Here is a 19136-nt window from a genome sequence, read left to right on the forward strand (position 1 = left end):
CATGGCTATGCCATCAAACCTTATAGCCTTAGGTAATGTAGCTCACATTGTTTTACTACTGTACTTATGTAAAAAAACAAAAAAAATCATACTAACTACTCAACCCAGATGTATATTTTCTGTATTTCCTCTTGCTGATGAAGATAGAAAGAGATGAAAGAAGAGAAAAGATTTGGCTTAACATAATGGTTTCATCTCTCTAATAATGCCAGGAATCTCTGTTTGTGTGTGTGTTTGTGTGACCGCGTTAGTTTCCTACAATTATCTCAGGGCTGCCAACTTTTTAAAAAACTGATTTGGTGGGTGTTGCTGCGTACAAAGCAACGCAAATTAAATTTTACAATCAATATGGCCAAGTTAGTGCTAACTACGGGCATAACATTGAATCTCTGCTTTCAAATAGGTTTCATTATGGATGAAATGCTGGATAGCTAACAGAGCAACAGTATAAAGTGAATATACTATAGATAGATCAGTACATTTTGTTATGTTATCTCAACACCAAATCAACTACACATTATAACCACCAGCTGCATCACGGACATGGGCACTATTCCTACCACTTTAGACTAATTAGTCTGCAAAATTGTAGGCTTATAAGCAACCGCTGTACGGTGAATTAGGCCTACAATAATGACAATTGCCTTAACCATTGTGCATGTAATGACTTATGTTATGAACTAAATGTCTAAATGTTTGTGGTGGTAAGACAATTTAACAAAGAACCAATATAATACATTTTGATCAACATTAATATAAGAAATTGATCATGTAGGAAACATCAGACAAATGAAGGCCACGTAATCATTTGCATGAATGTAGGCTACCACAGCATTGACAATGTAACTAGAATAGATGATTTGGAGGTTGAACAAGTACTTCAAAGATGACAGAGCATTTCATTTGTGATCTGAGAAATATAGGTATAACCACTGAGAAGAACTGTCATCACCAGCTGTATCACGGGCACTGCTCTATCTATAATTCCAGGAATTTGTGTGTGTGTGTGTGTGTGCCACCAATTTGATCACGGCCACTGTGCACAAGTTATTGCATGATTCCATGAGAAACTTTGAATAAAGGACTTTGGGCACTCCAGTTCCGCTGGTGGCGTTAACTCCTCCTCTGGGTACTACCATGTACTGTATCATAAAACTCCACTGAAGGACCGTGTTTTATTTTTGTAATTCCACTGTCCGGAGGGTGGCGGTAAAGCACCAGTAAGATGGATGCTAACTGCCGTAGAAGAACAGGAAGAAGAAGAAGCAGTAGAAGGAAAGGAAGAACAGGATCAGCTGTACTGGCTTTGCAACCGTGGCAAACCGTGTTGGAACAATAAACAGCAAAAATGACAAGTACGTGACAGCTACGATACGATGGGGACTCGTAACAGTTTGTGTAATCATAATTATCGATTCCCATCTTTTTCTTTCGACTAATATTAACTAAATAAGAATGTCAACAAAGGCTCAGGCTAATAGCTGGAGGGATAGCTACACCTATCCAACGTTAGCTTAGCAAGCCAGTGCTATAGCTAACAGCGCACAAAATTCCAATGCATTGAATCTGGTTTGATAACTTTACTAACCAGCACCTTTAGGTCGCTAGATCATTTAGCTTGGTCAGTGACATGAAACAACTTTTGGAACAATCTGAAGATCCAAGGATTTAGCTAGCTAACGTTCACGGAATGCCTGTTCAGAAAAATATAAAAACTGCTTTCTTTTACAACTTAAACACTGTTACCTTCATAGGTAAAGACAATTTTTAATATACACTATTGGGTTGAACGTGAATTATTTGATTATTATATCTGATAACAGAAAAAATAATAATACCGGGACACAGAGGATCTAAAATGAATGCCACGTACTGCAACCTTTTACATTTACTTCTTTGACCAGCATCGCTGTACAGGAGCCTCCACTAGACAAGTTATTTCCTAGATGATTCAGAACCTCATCGTTCACACCGGGTTATCCTACTTGTGTGTGTTTTAACTATATATAACTTGTTTTTTTACGCGGTCATTACATTTGCACAGTCGCTTAATGTACAGGTACAGTCGTGGCCAAAGGTATTGGCAGTGACACATTTTGTGTTTTGCAAAGTTTGCTCTTTCACTATTTGTGGATTATTTTTTCACAGGTTTCTATCGAATACAGGAAAACAATAAACACATTTCTTATTAGGTTTTAAAAGGCGAAAACGTTCAATATAATTATGCAAATAGCCACCTCTTTCACAGCAAAACAACCAGACTAGAACTAGTTCACACTTTCCCATGTGCTGATATGACTGATAAATTGAATTTTTGGGGAGCCAGCTTTTATTTAAAATCCATCTAATCACTGCACAATAATTGAATAACAAAGTTAATCAACATCACAACAACTGAAGCAGCAAACTTTGCAAACACAAAATGTATGTCACTGCCAATACTTTTGGCCACGACTGTACAGCACAAGCTTACGCGCTCAACGTGAACTCTTGGCATTTAGATATACAGAGAAATTGTTTTCCATCTGTTATTATTACCATACAGAAGTCTGTGACAATACTTTATGTAGTTAAAGTGTGTGAACACTCGCTACATAATTCAATCATTCTTGAATATCCTTCGAGAATAATTAAATTAATTGAGATGATAAATACGGCCATGTCAAACTTCTGTTCTATTTCTCCTAGTTGTAATAGTTTTGTTCTAGTTGACTTGTACTATATCAAAATAATCATTATTATTATGAATACAATGTTATTCTTGAACAGTTTATCTTATGAATCTGTTTTGACATGTGCATAGCTGTTTATAGTTTATAGGCCAGATATGGAAAATATGGTCAGATAGGATGTATCTTGTGGATTTTCCAAGTGTGCTATAGCTAGCTAGCACTGGGGGTGGACAATGTAGTTATGGTTTTATACTAAACCATTTCCTGGGTCTTTTACTATAGGGGGAAACCAGCGTGAGCTCGCCCGTGCAAAGAATGCAAAGAAGCAAACTGAAAAAACCAAAGGCAAGACCGAAGATGGCTTGTCAGCTGCAGCAAGAAAGCAGAGGCAAGTGCTTCAAGTTCCAGTACACTAAACTTTGCTTTCAAATAGGATCATGCCTGGATTCATATTTTGTATGGGACTGAAGTTAATTTATCATTATTCTTATTGGTTAGCCACTACTTAACCCAGGCCTTTTTGACTAAACTGCTACTTTATATGTCTGTGTCTATTTGTTTTCATTCTAGGGATGCAGAGATAATGCAGCAGAAACAGAAGAAAGCCAATGACAAGCCTGGAGATGAGAAAAGCAAATAACAGCTGGATGAGGAGCCATTCAAGACTACGCTCTTGTCCTGAGATATAACCCATTTGATCCATCATTCATCCCAAGCTCTTGTTTGTAAAACCACTTTGAAGTCCAGTTAGTGGTGGAGGTTGTACTTCACTGTTTGGAAAATCAACAGTTTAAAGAACTCAGGCTTTACTGTTAATCAGTATATAAAGTAAATGTATGGAACAAGAATTTCTACCTGCATTGAAACTCGTTATTTTATATTTCATGTCAAATCTTAATAAAAGCTTTTGTTTATTCCATGTTTCTACCTATATTTTTATTTGGTATGTATTAATGTACATAGTCATGTTTTTAAACAAGCCAAAGCATTTATGTAAAGATTTTATTTAAAAACACATTTGCATTCAATTTTAAATAAACTTAACATTTGTTAAAATTGTAAATTGCACAATTCAAAACGAGTTCCCAAGACTCGCAATCATTCTACAATGATTAACTTATAGTACAAATGTTTAAAATTAAGGTTTGCTTAGCATTAATCTGAAGTGATAAGTGTGTATACTCTATTACACAAGATAAAATGTATCTCCATCCACATCTCTACACAATCCACCATCATGCTTACATCAGTTGCGGAGCATCAATGATTACAAACCACAACAGTTGTTTAGAGTTTTCTTTGGATTGGCCAGACTCAATTTAACTTGTGATTCGGATTGTCGTCTCAGTTTCACATTTCTCTTCACTTCTCTGAAACAAGAGTACAGAGCTGTTTAAAATTGACACTTATGGTGGACAATGAAATGTACCATGGCTCTGCCTTGCTGCCCCTACCTCGCAAGGTGAAGTACTGCTTCCACCACGTTAGTTCCCTCTTTGGCGCTAGTCTCGCAGAACAAAGCACTGTAAGTCTGTCAAACAAAAAAAGTAATGAACATGGCTAATGGGCCAAAGTATAATTATGTCCTTATCCCATTGAAAGAGATGTAAGTCATACCCTGGCCAGCCTCTCCCCATGCATGGTGCTCACACAGCTGCCCTCAGGTTGCTCTGCCCGTAGGTCCACTTTGTTTCCAATCACACACATAGGGATATGCTCCTCTGTGGACTCCTTGGGAAACAACATGCTCTATAAAACATCCAGTCACATTTATGTATGCTTTTTTAATTTTTATAGAGAGATGACCTTCATGGCTTACATCAGAAACGCAGGTCAGGTTTACCATTCATGGCCATTAGAGATGGATAAATAACAAATACTACCTGAATCTGGTCCACCCACTCTCTGACATTTAGGAAGCTGTTTTCAGATGTCACATCGTACAGCAGCAACACTCCGTGGGCTTTACGAAAGTAAGACCTGGCAATGCTACGGAACCTAAAGTACCGTACCAGAAAGTGTCAAACAGGCTGTACATTACAAGTCCACAGCAAATACAGTTGGTTTGAAAAACAATTGAATATTGTATGCATACCTCTCCTGTCCAGCAGTGTCCCATATCTGAAGGTTTGCCTTTTCTCCATCCACCAACATCTTCTTTATTTGGAAATCAACTCCTGGGAGCCAGGTTATGGGAAGGTTAAGAAAAGACTAAGCAGTATTTTTATCTTGCAATTGCAGTTGTGATGAGCTATTTGTATGCCTTTACCCAAAGTTGTCTGCATGTCTCCCCTGAACTCATTAAGACTCAACCTCATCAGGAAGCTTGACTTCCCTGATCCTGCATCTCCCGCTAACACCAGGCGGTACATTGGCACCGGGCCATCAGTGTCAACACAGTCGAGTGAATCTGTTTGCTTTTCAACAAAGGATACATGTTAGTATGGGAGAATGGGCCATTTCTATGTAGGGTATATTCATAAATTACCACTGAGAATAGACCAAACCACAATGAACCTTGATGGGGAAGGCAGACAAGCGTCTTCTAATAGAAGAAGCTAAGGAGCTGGTTCTGCTGGGGACCACTGACAATGTAGCCTCTGATTTCACTTCCGACATCTAGGGTGGTCAAGATAGTTCAATTATCATCCAAATCTGTATCATTTTAAAGTACCAGTACTGTCCTGTGTGGTATACTCAAATCATACCTCAATTTCTGATGGAACGTAGGAGTAACTGTGGTGCACTGTTTCTGAAGAAACCCTGCTGTCATCACTGTCATAATCACTGACTGAGCTTTCAGCAATGTCCATGGGCATAGCAATGCCACTGTCCAGGTATTTATCAGCCCAACTGGCCACATGGGAGTACTCTAATTTACTCCTAGCTGGAAAATGTTGCTCTGAGCTGCACCAAAACATAAAATAAAGAAATGTGATCTGTGCAAAACAATTGTAATTCGCAAATATATATGATGTACTGTAGGAAATGTAGTCAGTGTACCTGCTTTGGTTAAATGTGCTCTGTCGAAGGGGCTTCATTCGCCGGGCTGGGATTTCATTCTTGGGTGACAACTGTTTGGAAGAAATGTAGACTCTGCGTCAAATATGAGATTGAGTTCTCCAGACTTAAAATTAAAACCGCTGACTTACCCTTCTTTTAGGTGACACTACATCCTTGGTTAAGGCAGAGCGTAACCCATCGTTGCTGTCATAGAGCTTCTTGTTCATGTCCCTGATAGAAGTCAGTCAGTCAGACATATACTCTGCCCATGTTTCAGCACATCACCTCTCTGATAAAGATCTGTGCTCAGAACCTAACAATGAACAAGAATGAGGTGTGTGCATGCATGACCGACCTGTGTGATATGTTCTCGACTGAAATAGAACAAAACCATTCCTAACTTACAATCGCGGTCTGACAGACTTACTGGAGGATTTCAACGTGGCTTGCATAAGACTGGTATTCTATGACCATCTTCTTCAATTCATCACTTTCTCTGGGAAAATACATTGAGCTTTTATGGCCTGTAATACAGTTAATTAATTTGGTAAGCACAGTGGATATAAGAATGAAGTTTGTTCACTCACCTTTCATGTTGAAGTTTTTGGTCTGCATACATGTTCTTCATTTTGTCCATCTCTACCTGCAATATGGAGATATTGGTCTGCGCTTTCAGCAGAGCACCCCGCAACTGCTCGTTCTCCTGGGAAGACACATCAGAGATGATGGAGAATACACTTTATGTACTGGCCTAGGCCACAACAACTTGACCAACTTGACTTTATCCCAACATACCTGTGTAAATTCACCTATTTGGTCATGTAATCTGTCAACAGACTCTCTTGAAATGTGGAGTTCAGATTCTTCCTGGCACTAGAACAGACATATAACTGATACAAATGCAGTACATTTGGATTTCAGAAGCTTCACTGTGCGTAACCAGGGAAACAGACAGCCTACTGTACCTTCAGCAAGCGGTCCACAGCTGCATGCAGGTCTGCCACCTGATCGTCATGTCTCCTCTGGAGGGTTGCCATGACTTTCTCTGTTTTGTTGCGCTCCTACAACAGCCATGAAATCCAAGGAGGGACAGAAAGAGAGGACAGATCACTGGCCTGTACCTCAGAGAGGATTTTACTCTGCTTCACAGAAGGGCCATTGTGAGGTGGAACTGGCCATTTCCTTTGCTTCAAATTTTCAGGTAAACTCTTGCATGCGCAAGAAGCAGAAAGGAACATTGGGTGGTGGAGTCTTGTCTGCTTTTGTTTTGAAATGTGTATTAACATTTCTCATCCTTGGTGCATCTTTATTTACGAGGAACTTCCTTGACAATACAATTCATCAATCTGAACCTATTTGTTTCTCAGTTATTTTGCTGTTTTATCAATGCCACTTACCTCGTCTCTCACCCTCTCCTCTACTCGGGCAAGTTGTTGATGCATGTCATCCTCCAGCTCTGCTAGCTGACTACTATTCATCTCCTCCGTTCTGTCACAAGGCAGAGCAATATGCTTCTTTAATATCCCACTGGAAGCTGGTGTAAATACATGACTGTAATCCTACTTCATGGCTGATGATGAATATGGAAACAGAGACACAACCATCTTTTTTGGTCATTAAAGTGGCATCCACACCAGAAGACTTTGATAGATCAGCTCCTTTCACACCCACTTCTAGAGTAGCCATTGTCTAAGGAGTTTCAGCGGCCCTACTCTGAGCAGGACCTCTCACACTCCTCCACTAGAGATCAGTCTTGAAGTGAATGCCAATATATCTGGCAAGCCCCTCAGACGCTCATACCATAGCAACATGTTAATACTGGATATTTGGGACTTCATAATAATAATAATAATGGACATTAAAATAAGATTGATGAGCAAACTAACATTCATTGTAGATAAATACATCTGTAGGGTACAGGTAACTGTAATGAGAGAATGAGAAGAACTGGCTGAGCAACTTGTTTTAGTCTTCCTACTTCCTTCACGAAGAAATTACATAACTCATTAAAGGCAGGGCTGAAGCCTGTAACCTCGTTGACTGAGCTCGATTTTACTTCACAGGAAGGATTACCTTAGAGGCAGTAAATTCTAAAGAACCTTTAGTGATAATGCCTGCCAAATACTCCAGTATGGATGTGTAAAATTTGCTTTGATGGTTTAGGGAACACCCTTATTCATCTATAATTTTTCTTCATCCTACACCGGTTGGTCGAATTCGAAACACCAATGCATTTGGTCCTACCGCTTCAAAGTAGTCTCCAGCTTCTGGTTCTGTAGCGTGTGCTCCATGCTCTCAGTTACAAAAACCTGGATGACATCTTCATACTGTTGTAACAACTGGAATTGTGAGGAGTAATGAAGGACGTGGTACAAGTCGGCCAAATTTTCTTTAAGCCTGTAAGAGCATACAATTTTGCATCAAATGAGGCGATCCACAGATATTACAAAGCACACTGAACTTAAAAACATTTCCACATCAGACTTGCCTTTCTGAAAGGGCAGCTCCTGCGCCATCAATACTGCTCTGAAATTCGTTCCATGGACCTGATCGACCTTGCACAAACTCCCCGAAGGAAGCCAAATCTAATGTTTCTGAAACTTCTTGAAACCTTGATGAGAAGTTGTCGTAATTGATACATCCGTCGCCGTCCGCGCCGAATTTGGCGAACAAGGACTTGATTTCATCGTCAGGTACATTAAGCTCTCGGCAGACAACTGTGAAGTCTTCATACTCTATCATACCCGATTTATTAACGTCACACGCCGAAAAAAGTCTGACTAGACTGGTTCTGTCCATTACGGAAACGAAATTTACAATATGCAAATGATCAAACCACGCGCGTATAAAGATAATACCGTTTGATAAACTAGGGTAGACTACCGCAGTTTTATAGGCTACCGTGAAAATAAAAACAAACCTTTCCCCTCCACCTTAATAGGATTTAACAGTCCAGCTAGACAATTTCCGTGAGTTTAGGTAAGCTAAAGGAGTAGAGGTGTAAACATTCTCACACTAATTAAAGAATTATCGCAAGTAACCTGAACTGGGCTACTGATTGGTCCAACAGGTGCATACCATAGGCGACGTTTGTAGATCAGACTGCATCCTCCTTAGCTGGAGAGATTAAGCCACGAATGTAGAGAGGACTTCTATATTCGGAATGATATTAAAGTGTTGTATTATTTTCCTTCAAGGTGTGGACTGTGTTCTTTATCAGGGATATACCTACCTGCCCTCCTTTGTTGCACTGTGTGCAAAGTAGGCTACGGCTAAAACTCCACCCAGGGAGGTGGTACCCTGTAGGTCCTTACTACCAGAGTAGACTGATACAGTACAACTACAGTAGCCTACAGTAAATGCATTGTAATGACCACTTCACTTATACAATTGTTGCTACCACGTCAAACTGCCATATACATGTTATGGACGTAGAACTGTATAAAACATAGGGCCTACATTCGTTTTCTTTACTTGCGGGTGGCTGAGTCAGTGGAAGTGTCAGCAAACACTGACTCCACCTACATTAAATGTGACTGATGTGTTGACATAAGACACAGTCAACCCCTATTAACTCACCTAGGAAACTTGGAAGCAGTACACACATTTGAACCATGGGATCATGTTTTTGATATTCACTAAGTGAAGTAAACTCAGTTTAACTCAGACAACGACAGCGACAACACATTTCCATTTTACAGAAGGTAAACAATTAAGGAGAAAAAAGTTAGAAGTGTTTGTGTAATACATAGTGTATTTTAATTCTCTCTGTTGATGAAGGCAGACCATATTAAGATTGATTATGGCCTGAGATAAATGTCAGTTTAGATTCAGGTGAATGACACTATAGCCACACAGTGGGTGTATACAAACACAATCTAGCAGATGTATCTAATTAATCGCTCAACATGGTCGATCGGTCACAAGAACGATAGGAATGTTCTTGTTTTCTACATGGTAGTTATTGGAAGGCCAGAATTTATTAATCAAAAATGTCTATCTTTATTTGAAAAATTAAAATAAAGTGCTTTTATGTACAATACAATACAAACAACAGAAACAGTAGTGATGTATAATACAAAAAATATAATTCACAACAGTTTATGTACATTGGCAGCTAAATTTACAAAACACCTTTAATTTACAAACTTACAACACGACATGAGTCTGAGACACTGTCACAAATAGAAGGCTTAAATGAGAGTGGTTTCTTAACAGAAAGAAAGACATAACATATTACAATGTGGCATTAGCTGCAGGCTCATGAATGTATGCATGAATTGTACTTTGATTTTAAGCTGTGATGGAATATATTTGCTGTGACACTATCTTCATGTGTGTACTGTAGTGTTGCATGAGAATCTCTGTTTTATATATAATTCCTGCATTCGGCAAATGTAGCATTGTTCAGATAATAACCACTTAACTTAAGCTGCCATTTATTTTCTTTATGTTTGAGCGAGTATGTAAGTAAAGTCTTTGAGATTACATTAGAATATAGAAACACCTTTATAGACCTTCATTGTTCCCTCATCATCTATAGTGGTTCCGACAGTTGTATGATTAACTGTCAAAAGAAGAAAATTATGTTTGACTGAGATCAAAGCTGTTTTAAGATATCTATTATTTTTTTTAACTGGCCACAATCTAAAGGCATTCACTCAATGTTTTTGTATTGTATACAGTCTTTCCTGCCATACCTACCACAGGTGACTCAACCACTACCTGGTTTCCAAGGTGATATGGCTTTACCAAACCTGCTCTAGAATTGTTAACAACCATGTGCACCAAACTAAGGCTTTCCCACATTCTGTGCAAAACAATGCATTCAGAGATAAGGTGTTTTCAGGTTTGCACATCAACCACAATCTTACACAGACCTATTCCCCTTAGATACATTACAAAATGTACATTTATACAGTATAGTTCAGTACACTCAGCCCTCGGTCCTTCATCAAAATGCTTTTTTGTCAAAAGTTAAACTATGATTCCCTATAATATATATAAACAAATGTTTTAACTTAAAATGAGACAGTGTTGCTTGAAGTTTCAGAATACTTTTACGTTTACATTACGCTACTACTGGAGAGTATTTATTGTCATAATGTACTATAGTTTGGTGCACTGCAATTCTGTAGAGATGTAGAGATGTCTATACCTTCCTAATTATGATCTGCTAAAATGCTTTCATCAGATTTAACATTTCATATCATTAATATCTTCGGAACCATATTGACCAAAACAAATTACAGTCATTATTGTAATGAAAAAAAAATTCATGGGTATGGCAGCTTTCATATTTCATAACACATTGAGATTAGCAAACTAGTAGTGCCTGGTGGTCGGCTACTATAAGACACATGACTAAACAAAACAGCTCCTTTTGGCATGAAAACATTGTAATTATATCTATTTTTTTCTCACAATCAACAACGAAAACCTCTTACTCACACTGGTGGTTTTGTTACCCCACACAAACCCAGATTTTCTCTGTTTCAATACATCTAATAGGGCCAAGGCAGTTTTATCTACACCTTTGTCGGGTGTGTTTGCAGTGTCCACCTTCATAGATGTGCCTGACTGACATGCTCTAGGATCCAGACCTGTATTGTACTGCATTAACTGACTGGAACTCTATTAAAACAGATAATGCCTTAAAATTTCTTTCATACCTAACTGTACTTTAACTGCAACTAATTAGTAACAAAACCTGTGCTTGACACCTGTGTGCTTGCAAAGTTCTTATGTCATAAATCTTCACCCAACTTCACATTATGTTCTTTGCATAGTTAGCCTGCTGCAAGCTGAACAGTATAATACCTGGAATGAGGGCAACCCTTTAATACAAGGGTACTTTTAAAGCCTTTGAGTGTTCAACTTACACAACTTGTTAATTCAAGAAATACAATCCTTAAACACCTGCATTCATCTGCATTTCCAAGTAGATAATGCATGTTTTTCATCAATCCACCATTATAACAGGTGGAAGTGATTAAGCTTTTATGTACCTCTCCTAATCCCATAAGCTCCAACAAGAGCAAAGGGTCTTCTACATCAGGAGTCCTGTGAGCTTTGTGCTCTTGTTGCTCTAGTGAGTCCAGATGGACACCGGTTCCTCTTTTCTCTGAGTTTCTAAAACAGCCAGCCCTTCTTATTCTCCAATGATTCCTTTAATCTACCCAAGGTATATACTACCACGGTTGACCAGCTGTGTCTATGTAAGTATATACTGCTATACTAGTACGCCTTTGCTGGAGTATTTTTTCTTTTTTCGCACCCCCCTTTATTCCTCTCATGGTTTTAGGTAGAGGACAGCTTGATCTGCTGCTTCAGGTGAGAAAACATCTGGTTAGCGAAAAATCTACAGAACATCACTGCTTTTCCAAGCTATACCAGTAGATCACTTGGACGGACTGAGTGACAATGCTTAGAAATAGAATCCCAGAAACGTTTGAGAGCTAGTACATTGGGCCACTGCCAGCTCTGTGCGGGTCAAAAGCCCACGGTGAGCATCACAGGACAACTTCCAAAGTCTGAAAGCAATCCTGATCAGCTTCCTCTGTCGTGCTTCGTGCACAAGAGAAAGGAGTGACTAAAAGGAAGTAAGCACTGGCCACAGGGACAAAAGGAAATGAGGCAGAGTGTAAAGTCAGTGTAATGAAATGTACTTTTCAGTGTTTCCTCAGTGTTTCCCCTCAGTGATTTCCTTTTCAGTGAGTGCACTCTCCTTTTAGTTCACAGCTAGTCCCTCCACATGATGCAAGTGTTGAATCTCCCACATGTAGTTCATCAAAGCCGTCCTCACACAATGGAGTCTTTAATCTCAGAGCCCAGTCGAACTCGGGGCCTTGGGCATGTGGGCGAGATTTCAACATGGCTGTCCTTCAAGTTAAGCGGCCTCTTCTCCGACTCGGAGAAGCTCTTGCTGTTGTCCGGAGAGGAGCACTCGTGTGGGGGAGTGCTGCAGATGTAGTTGTCGTTAAGGGTCTGGTAGCCCTTGTGGTCTGAGACGGAGGCCGGCACTGTGGTCCCATTCAGGGGTAAGTTCTCTGCCGGCTTGCCCACTATCCTGGGCTTCTTCTGCTGCATATTCGGGCACTCGCCCTCCTTGAGCATCGATTTCATGCGGTCCCGGTTCCTGTAGACCACGAACAGGGAGAAGACCACCAGGGAGAAAGCCAGGAGGGCACACACCACGATGAGCTCGTTCCAGTAGGTCTTGGTGTTCATCTGGGGCGAGCGAGCTTCCCCAGGCAAGATGATGGGCTCCTCTTGGGGTACCACAGGGGTACGTGATCTGCCAATCAGGGTGGTGCTCTCCTGCCTGGCCTCGCCCCTGACACAGTAATTGGCCAGCAGCTGTCTAAAGCCCTCCTCTACCGACCAGCACTCATAGATCTCCTGGCGGTCAGCATGGGCCACCACCACCAGGCCGCCCTCAGGGCTGGGGTATAGGAAGTGACCTGCACCCTTGCTGTACTCCCACTTCCTCTCAGCCAGGTTGGAGCGCAGTTTACAGGGCAGTACTTTGAAGGTGTTGGCTGGTATTAATATCACCTGACATGAAGACATACCTGTACACAACAAAGGGGGAGATTTTGTTTGGGAAAATCCTTAACGCTGAGACATCAGATCAACTGTCAATTACATTCAGCCTGGTAACTGTGTGGATCAAGTGATCAAGCATGGCCATAGGCTGTCGTTCGTCCGAAACAGCTATAAGCTGTAATAAAAGAGGTATGACCATGCAGCAGTTCGACAGCAGATGACTGTGGTAGGAAAAGAAGGAATGACTAGTGAGGTCGTCACAGGTCTTACGTGTGGGAGGAAGTTTAGCAGAGCGCGGGTTAAGGACCGACTTGTTACAGATAACTGATGTGTCTGCCTCATCCACATCCTGCTGCCAGTAGCTGAAAAAACAACACACAGTACGTCAGGGTGTGTCTATTTAGTTAAAGCAATACCAGCTGACCTAGTGGAGTGATGCTATACTGTGAGCGTACCTCTCTGGTGGAGCCTGCCTGATGTCGAGACACTGTCTCCCCATCCAGGCACAGTACGGGTCCCTGGACAGGACACACTCTCCACAGCTCTGGTAGTTGGTACAGTTGGCCACTGGGACCTCCACCAGCCCTGAATAGGAGGAGACGTAGAGAGTCCCCTGCAGATGGGGAAGAAGTGTGTGTGTGTGTGGGAGGGGGGTATTGGACATTTCCATTAGACATCAAATGTACCCATTGCTGATGCAATATCAATACCCCATTGCAGCCCAGCTGTATGCCGTCTTTTGTAAACAAACAAAGTGTGTACACAGCTCCAGAGAACAGGATGCATGACGTGCCACTTGCTGTTTTCAGATCTCCCGACAGGAAGTTTCCTGTAATTAAATGATCCTGAGCTCCCCCTATAGGGCTCTGGCTTTCTCCATGGCTAGTGGGATTTCTAGGCTGCCAGTGGCGGCATTTAGTGAACTCATTTTTTTTCCCAACCTGGAAGGCTCGAGAAATCAACAGTCTTGTCTTACAGTCTTGTATAGCTACCTTCTCCGAATCCAGCTCCATGTGTTGCACAGGCTGGGGCTCCGAAAACAGCACCATCTCCTCAATGATGTGCATCTTGTTGTTCACGTTGATGGCTTTGTGAAGTCTCCCATCATCTGGAACGGACATGATGGAACACCATGCTTAGTAAGCGCTCACACAGTCCTACTCTTACAGAAAGAAGGTTGGGGCGATTGTGGTTGCGGCGTGTTTACCTGTGCCTATGAAGAGGACGTTGTAGGCCTTGTGTCTGGTCTGGACGCGGTGGACTGCAATCTGGGTGTAGCGCACACTTCTTTTCAGCAGGAGAGGCTGGCTGCGGATCACGCTGTCCATCAGGAAGTGGTCCTTGACGAAGTTCAGCACCTTGTCAGGCATGTGCAGGGATGAGGGGATGCCCTGTTCTCTAGCTGCGTTCGTGATGCACTGCAAAGAAGACACTCATTTCACAAACACAGACACACACACAAACATGCACCTCTGCAGCTCCCTCCCTCCCTCCCTCGCTTCCTCCTTCCAGCCAGTCTCATCAATAGACTGCGTGTTTGTGGGCCGCCGTTGATTGGGCTGCGATAAGGCTGCCAGGAAATGAAAGCAGCGGAGCTCCCTGATACAATCAGGTCTTCTGGGAAGGGGGCTGACAGTGACTGCAGCGAGACAGATATCTGCTCAAGCACTGATGCTCGTGCAAGATTGGGGGGTGCGGGAGAGATGGAACGCAGGGGCCGGTTAGAACACGGCTGCTGTGCATACAGCCCCACAACCAGCACGTGTGCCTTCAGACGACAATGCAGGGGGGTGTCCAGCAGGGGGCAGCAAGTACTCACCACTCCAGGCCGTGGCTCAGGGATGGGGTGGTTGTATGTGTACCACTGCTGTGTCTCTCTGTTGACCTCGCGGTAGCGCCCATTGAAAGCCCTCTCCACCTGGTCCATGGTGAAGGCACAAACTGCCGAGCTCCCCGAGGCTCCCTTATACCTGGAGTGACATCCCACCACATTTATACTGTACCTAAGCACTTTTTGCTGTTTTACCCCCCTGAATCGCTTCTTTTGCCTTTCACACTAACGGCTATGACACACATACAGTTAACCAATGCACAAAGCATTCTGTATAACTAATTCCTCGACAGAACCATACTTTAAGAATAAAAACACATTGTGTAAAATGGCTGTCCGACACTATAAAAGTGTTTACATGAGGACATGAGTGCCAAAAGAGGCCGTTAGAACACTGTCTGTGGGTGAGACCAAAGAGGAGTCAGGCCTCACCACTGTGAAGTGAAGACTCCATAAAACATGGTGTTCTTCCAGTCCTCTGGGTTGGGCGTCAACACAAACATGTCCTGGATGATGTTGAAGGGGAAGCCATCGTCAGGTAGAGAGCACAGCAGCTGGGCTTTCAGGAAGGTGGTCCACTTCTTCTGCAAAACCCTTTCTCCTCCTTTGTCGCCCTGCAATAGAAACACGACACTGTCTCAATTGTAGGCTTAACATTCTCCACTAGTAATACAGCTAATGACCAGAGGAGGGCGCAGCCACATCAGTTGAAAATGTACTTCATGGGTGACTGAAGGTAGAGACTCAATTACTTTTTGAATCAATTTTTGATTAAATCTGCACTTGGTATGATGCATATATAGTTCTCTTGTGACTTAACATGAATCTGAGATAATGGTTAACAGTCTTTATTCAATGCTACGATTGTTACATATAGAATCACGATTGTCTTCATTCTCTCTTTTATTCCCTCAGCTTTCCTTTGGCACCATTCCCCAAGATGTATCAATTTGACTGAAGTGAGGAACATTAGTAACTCATAGTAAAAACCAGACAGAACACAATTATTCGTGCCCCTAACATAGATAACCCCTGAGGCGGTGGAGATCTAGGTCAAGAAAACAATGTACTGTCCACCACCACAACTGGCTAGGAGAACAAACAGTGGGAGCACTGAAGAGGCCAAATGCTTTTGAATGCAAGAGAGAAAAGGGCACAGCTCTCACACAATGGTACTTCACTGACACTACCACTCTGAAGCGGTGCCCATGGCATTACCCTGCCCACGGCGCTGCTGTTTGCCATGTGAGATAGGCTGCACACACGGTTCAAGCAAGAAAGGGGCTCGTCCAACTTCTCACATCTCACATCCAAACCTACTTTGTACGATTACATCCCTCTAACATCTTTGTGGAAATGTTGTGAGAGAAAAAAAAGCCATGCATTCATCTCTGCACAGTCATGAATAGCTGTCTATTTAGGAGTCGTAAGAGAGCACATACGATTGAAAAGAGAGAGAGAGAGAGAGAGAGAGAGAGAGAGAGAGAGAGAGAGAGAGAGAGAGAGAGAGAGAGAGAGAGAGAAACTGTTGCCAGACCCTATTATCTGTTTACATTCAACTGAGCCTAGAAGTCAGTGCAGCAATTATTCCAATTGTTTTCATCAACATAGATCTGAAGAGATTCAGAAGCCATTGAGGCCACAGTAATTTTCAAATAGGAACTGCTCAGAAAAACACGGAAACAAATCTAGAAGTCTAGTCTACATAACCCAAAGCCATGTGCCTTTCTTGAGTCCCCCCAGCATGGCTTTATCCCGAGGAAACAGCATCACTGGACGGGAAAGGGAAATGACATGTGACTAATGTTGAGTTTCAGATGCAATTACTTGCTGTTGTAACCCAGCCGGATAATGAGCAACATGTATTCCCTGCTCCCTCTGGCTCCGTCTATTTATTATTTGATCCCAGAGAGTGTACCTAACGTCAACCCTGAATACTGAAGCACAATAACACCCCATTCATTAACTCATAATGCTAGCATCTATTTGAAAGGCTGGTTTGAAAGGCTGGTGTACTTGATGCAAAAATGTTCAGGCCAGGTACTGTAGTACAAGCTAATCCTGGAATTTGAAAAGACAGAGAGCAAAATGATCAGTGAGAATGCTGCTGTTGTGTTTGGTTGTTTGCAGTAAAGTTGTGTTTATCATTCTATGGCTAGCCTTAATGTAGTGGAACTCCTAGCCTCCAGTAACCACCTGAATAAACAACACGGAATCTCATACAACTGACACAGAGTGAAACTGAGGAGAAATGGAAAGAGAGAGATGGATGGAACTCAACTAAACAAAAGTTCAGACTGAAGTATGACAGAACTGTTTTTTTAGTTAAAGCCGCTATTCAACTTCCTTCCACTAAGTTTCTACCGGCCATAGTATATTATTGTAATACTGTGTGTTTTTGACAACGCCTTCGCTTCCGTTTCGAATTTCACCAGGCAGCCACACAAAAAGCTTTTAAAAGGAAACTCCCAGTTTAGTCGGTTATTCCTTTCCCATTTTCCAGCACCATTTGGACTGCACCTTGTACAGAGCAATGTGAGGGACACGAGATTGTGGTGTTGTATTGCAAACATGTTGTTAGAACCACCCCAGTGACTGACAACTGAATGTTCCAGAATACAGGCCTGTATTTGAGATGAGAATAAAGTGAGTGTCTTGTGTCCTGGCCCCCCTGAAAGCAGCTAGATTGTCCAGGCAAACAATTAAAGACAGCTAAGCCTCTCGAACACTAAAAACGTGCATTCAGCCTGTCAAGATTTAAATATATAGGCACACAAACCGTTTCCAAGTGGCTGTCTGCTACCTGGCCAGAAAAATGTTCTCACAATTCAAATGGCATTGCATGGGGCCCCTTAAAATTCAAAACATGCCTTGCGCTGCTAAGTGTAGACTGCTTAAATGAATTTAGCAAGAGTATGTGCTGAGGAAATTGAATATAAAAAAAAAACGGTGATGCAATTGAAATTGACTTGAGAGTTGGCCCCAAAGCATAGCTCTACTTCACGTCTCATCATGGTTAATATTTCCTAATTAAGTTTGATAATGGGCTCGGGTGGATTCATTACGTTTGTTAGCAATATGGGGGAGGATATGGTGCTACTGGCTGTGGGAGACTCGAAAAGGGAGACTTGAAAAGACCAGCTCCATTCTGGCGGCACTGCCAATGGAATATGTCACACCATAAAAGGATGAACCAAATACATTTGCTTAGTTATGGGATGAGTATCAGCAGAGATTGACTGCTGGATGTATGGAGCCTGGTAGGAGTGCAGACTATTAAACTCAACTAATATTTCACACTGTGTCTAGATCGGACTCTATTACAGCTGTAATAAACCCCCACTGTCATGATGCCTCTATAGATACGGTTAACATTCAGATTTTTGGAGATAACTGGAACAATATTACTAAACAACAGATCGCTGTCCATGAGGACAGAGAAGCAGACATTTCAGGTTCGAGCACCTGGACCAGAATAAGGTACTTGAGGAATATATGATGTTTAGAAGATTTGGTGCTTTCAGAGAGTGATGATTGTTGATGATTTCCAATTAGAAAACAGCATGATGGCACAACACCGCTGTATCACAACCACAGCCACTGCTACCATTCCCCTCTGAACATACACACATACTTGCACGCACGCAACACACAGAGGGGCAGTAGCGTCTCTTGCCCAAGGGGAAAGACCCCCTTTAGAGGGGCTGTCTCCACTGAAGCATCTCTCACCTTACACACGCGAGCGATGCGCGATACAATGGTGTTGTCAAAAAAATCAAACTCCTTTCCCGCTTCACTGAAGAAGAAGTAAATTTTATCGTCGTTGCCCACTGGGTTGCCCTTGGGCAGGCTCTCCTGTATATAAGCAGAGCCCACAAAGGCTGGGTCTGAGGAGACAACAAAGAAAGCAGGGTTTAAATGTCAACCCACAATTATGGGTTCTGGGACAAACACAATTTACCATCACTAATTTGCACAGAACATATAGTAGCACTGTAAGAGGCATTAATGTTTTGTCTCTTGTTGGAAAATACTGGACACACTTAAAGACAACAATAATTTTTAACTGGAGAAAGTTAGAA

General features: G+C 41.8%; 3 protein-coding genes across 4 annotated transcripts in view; 1 reads left to right on the forward strand and 2 right to left on the reverse strand.

The window, feature by feature from the left end:
* Window positions 1-1248: 1248 nt before the first annotated feature.
* Window positions 1249-3591, forward strand: serf2a (small EDRK-rich factor 2a). The gene is made up of 3 exons (XM_047035021.1): window positions 1249-1355; window positions 2955-3060; window positions 3243-3591. Exons 1-3 carry the CDS (start codon window positions 1349-1351, stop codon window positions 3310-3312), a joined length of 183 nt encoding a protein of 60 aa, XP_046890977.1. The 5' UTR covers window positions 1249-1348; the 3' UTR covers window positions 3313-3591.
* Window positions 3592-3657: 66 nt separating this feature from the next.
* zgc:162879 (ras and EF-hand domain-containing protein) lies at window positions 3658-8929 on the reverse strand. Its single transcript, XM_047035018.1, has 17 exons — window positions 8164-8929; window positions 7920-8072; window positions 7073-7163; window positions 6641-6736; window positions 6471-6548; window positions 6263-6378; window positions 6103-6171; window positions 5825-5906; window positions 5676-5746; window positions 5381-5579; window positions 5190-5291; window positions 4942-5089; window positions 4768-4849; window positions 4556-4670; window positions 4290-4403; window positions 4127-4203; window positions 3658-4042 (listed from the first exon to the last, which is right to left on the reverse strand). The coding sequence occupies exons 1-17, from the start codon at window positions 8472-8474 to the stop codon at window positions 3940-3942; spliced, it is 2007 nt and encodes a 668-aa protein (XP_046890974.1). The 5' UTR covers window positions 8475-8929; the 3' UTR covers window positions 3658-3939.
* Window positions 8930-10113: 1184 nt separating this feature from the next.
* Window positions 10114-19136, reverse strand: part of sema4ba (sema domain, immunoglobulin domain (Ig), transmembrane domain (TM) and short cytoplasmic domain, (semaphorin) 4Ba) — a 35910-nt gene continuing 26887 nt past the window's right edge. For both annotated transcript variants that reach the window (XM_047035016.1, XM_047035017.1), the window contains 8 exons: window positions 18784-18941; window positions 15487-15668; window positions 15043-15193; window positions 14431-14641; window positions 14216-14331; window positions 13679-13836; window positions 13494-13585; window positions 10114-13249 (listed from right to left, as the gene is read on the reverse strand). In XM_047035016.1, the coding sequence (XP_046890972.1) occupies window positions 12477-13249; window positions 13494-13585; window positions 13679-13836; window positions 14216-14331; window positions 14431-14641; window positions 15043-15193; window positions 15487-15668; window positions 18784-18941 (1841 nt within the window). In that variant the 3' untranslated portion in view covers window positions 10114-12476. The remainder of the gene's footprint in view (window positions 13250-13493; window positions 13586-13678; window positions 13837-14215; window positions 14332-14430; window positions 14642-15042; window positions 15194-15486; window positions 15669-18783; window positions 18942-19136) is intronic.

Source organism: Hypomesus transpacificus, chromosome 14 (genome assembly GCF_021917145.1).
Source record: "Hypomesus transpacificus isolate Combined female chromosome 14, fHypTra1, whole genome shotgun sequence".
Lineage (NCBI taxonomy): Eukaryota > Metazoa > Chordata > Actinopteri > Osmeriformes > Osmeridae > Hypomesus > Hypomesus transpacificus.

Coding starts and splice junctions, on each gene's coding strand:
- serf2a (XM_047035021.1), top strand. Junction 3,061..3,242: donor GCTGCAGCAAGAAAGCAGAG/GCAAGTGCTTCA, acceptor TTTTCATTCTAG/GGATGCAGAGATAATGCAGC.
- zgc:162879 (XM_047035018.1), bottom strand. CDS start 8,474: ATGGACAGAACCAGTCTAGTCAGACTTTTTTCGGCGTGTGACGTTAAT. Junction 6,379..6,470: donor AAATAGGTGAATTTACACAG/GTATGTTGGGAT, acceptor GTGTCTTCCCAG/GAGAACGAGCAGTTGCGGGG. Junction 4,043..4,126: donor GCAGTACTTCACCTTGCGAG/GTAGGGGCAGCA, acceptor CTCTTGTTTCAG/AGAAGTGAAGAGAAATGTGA.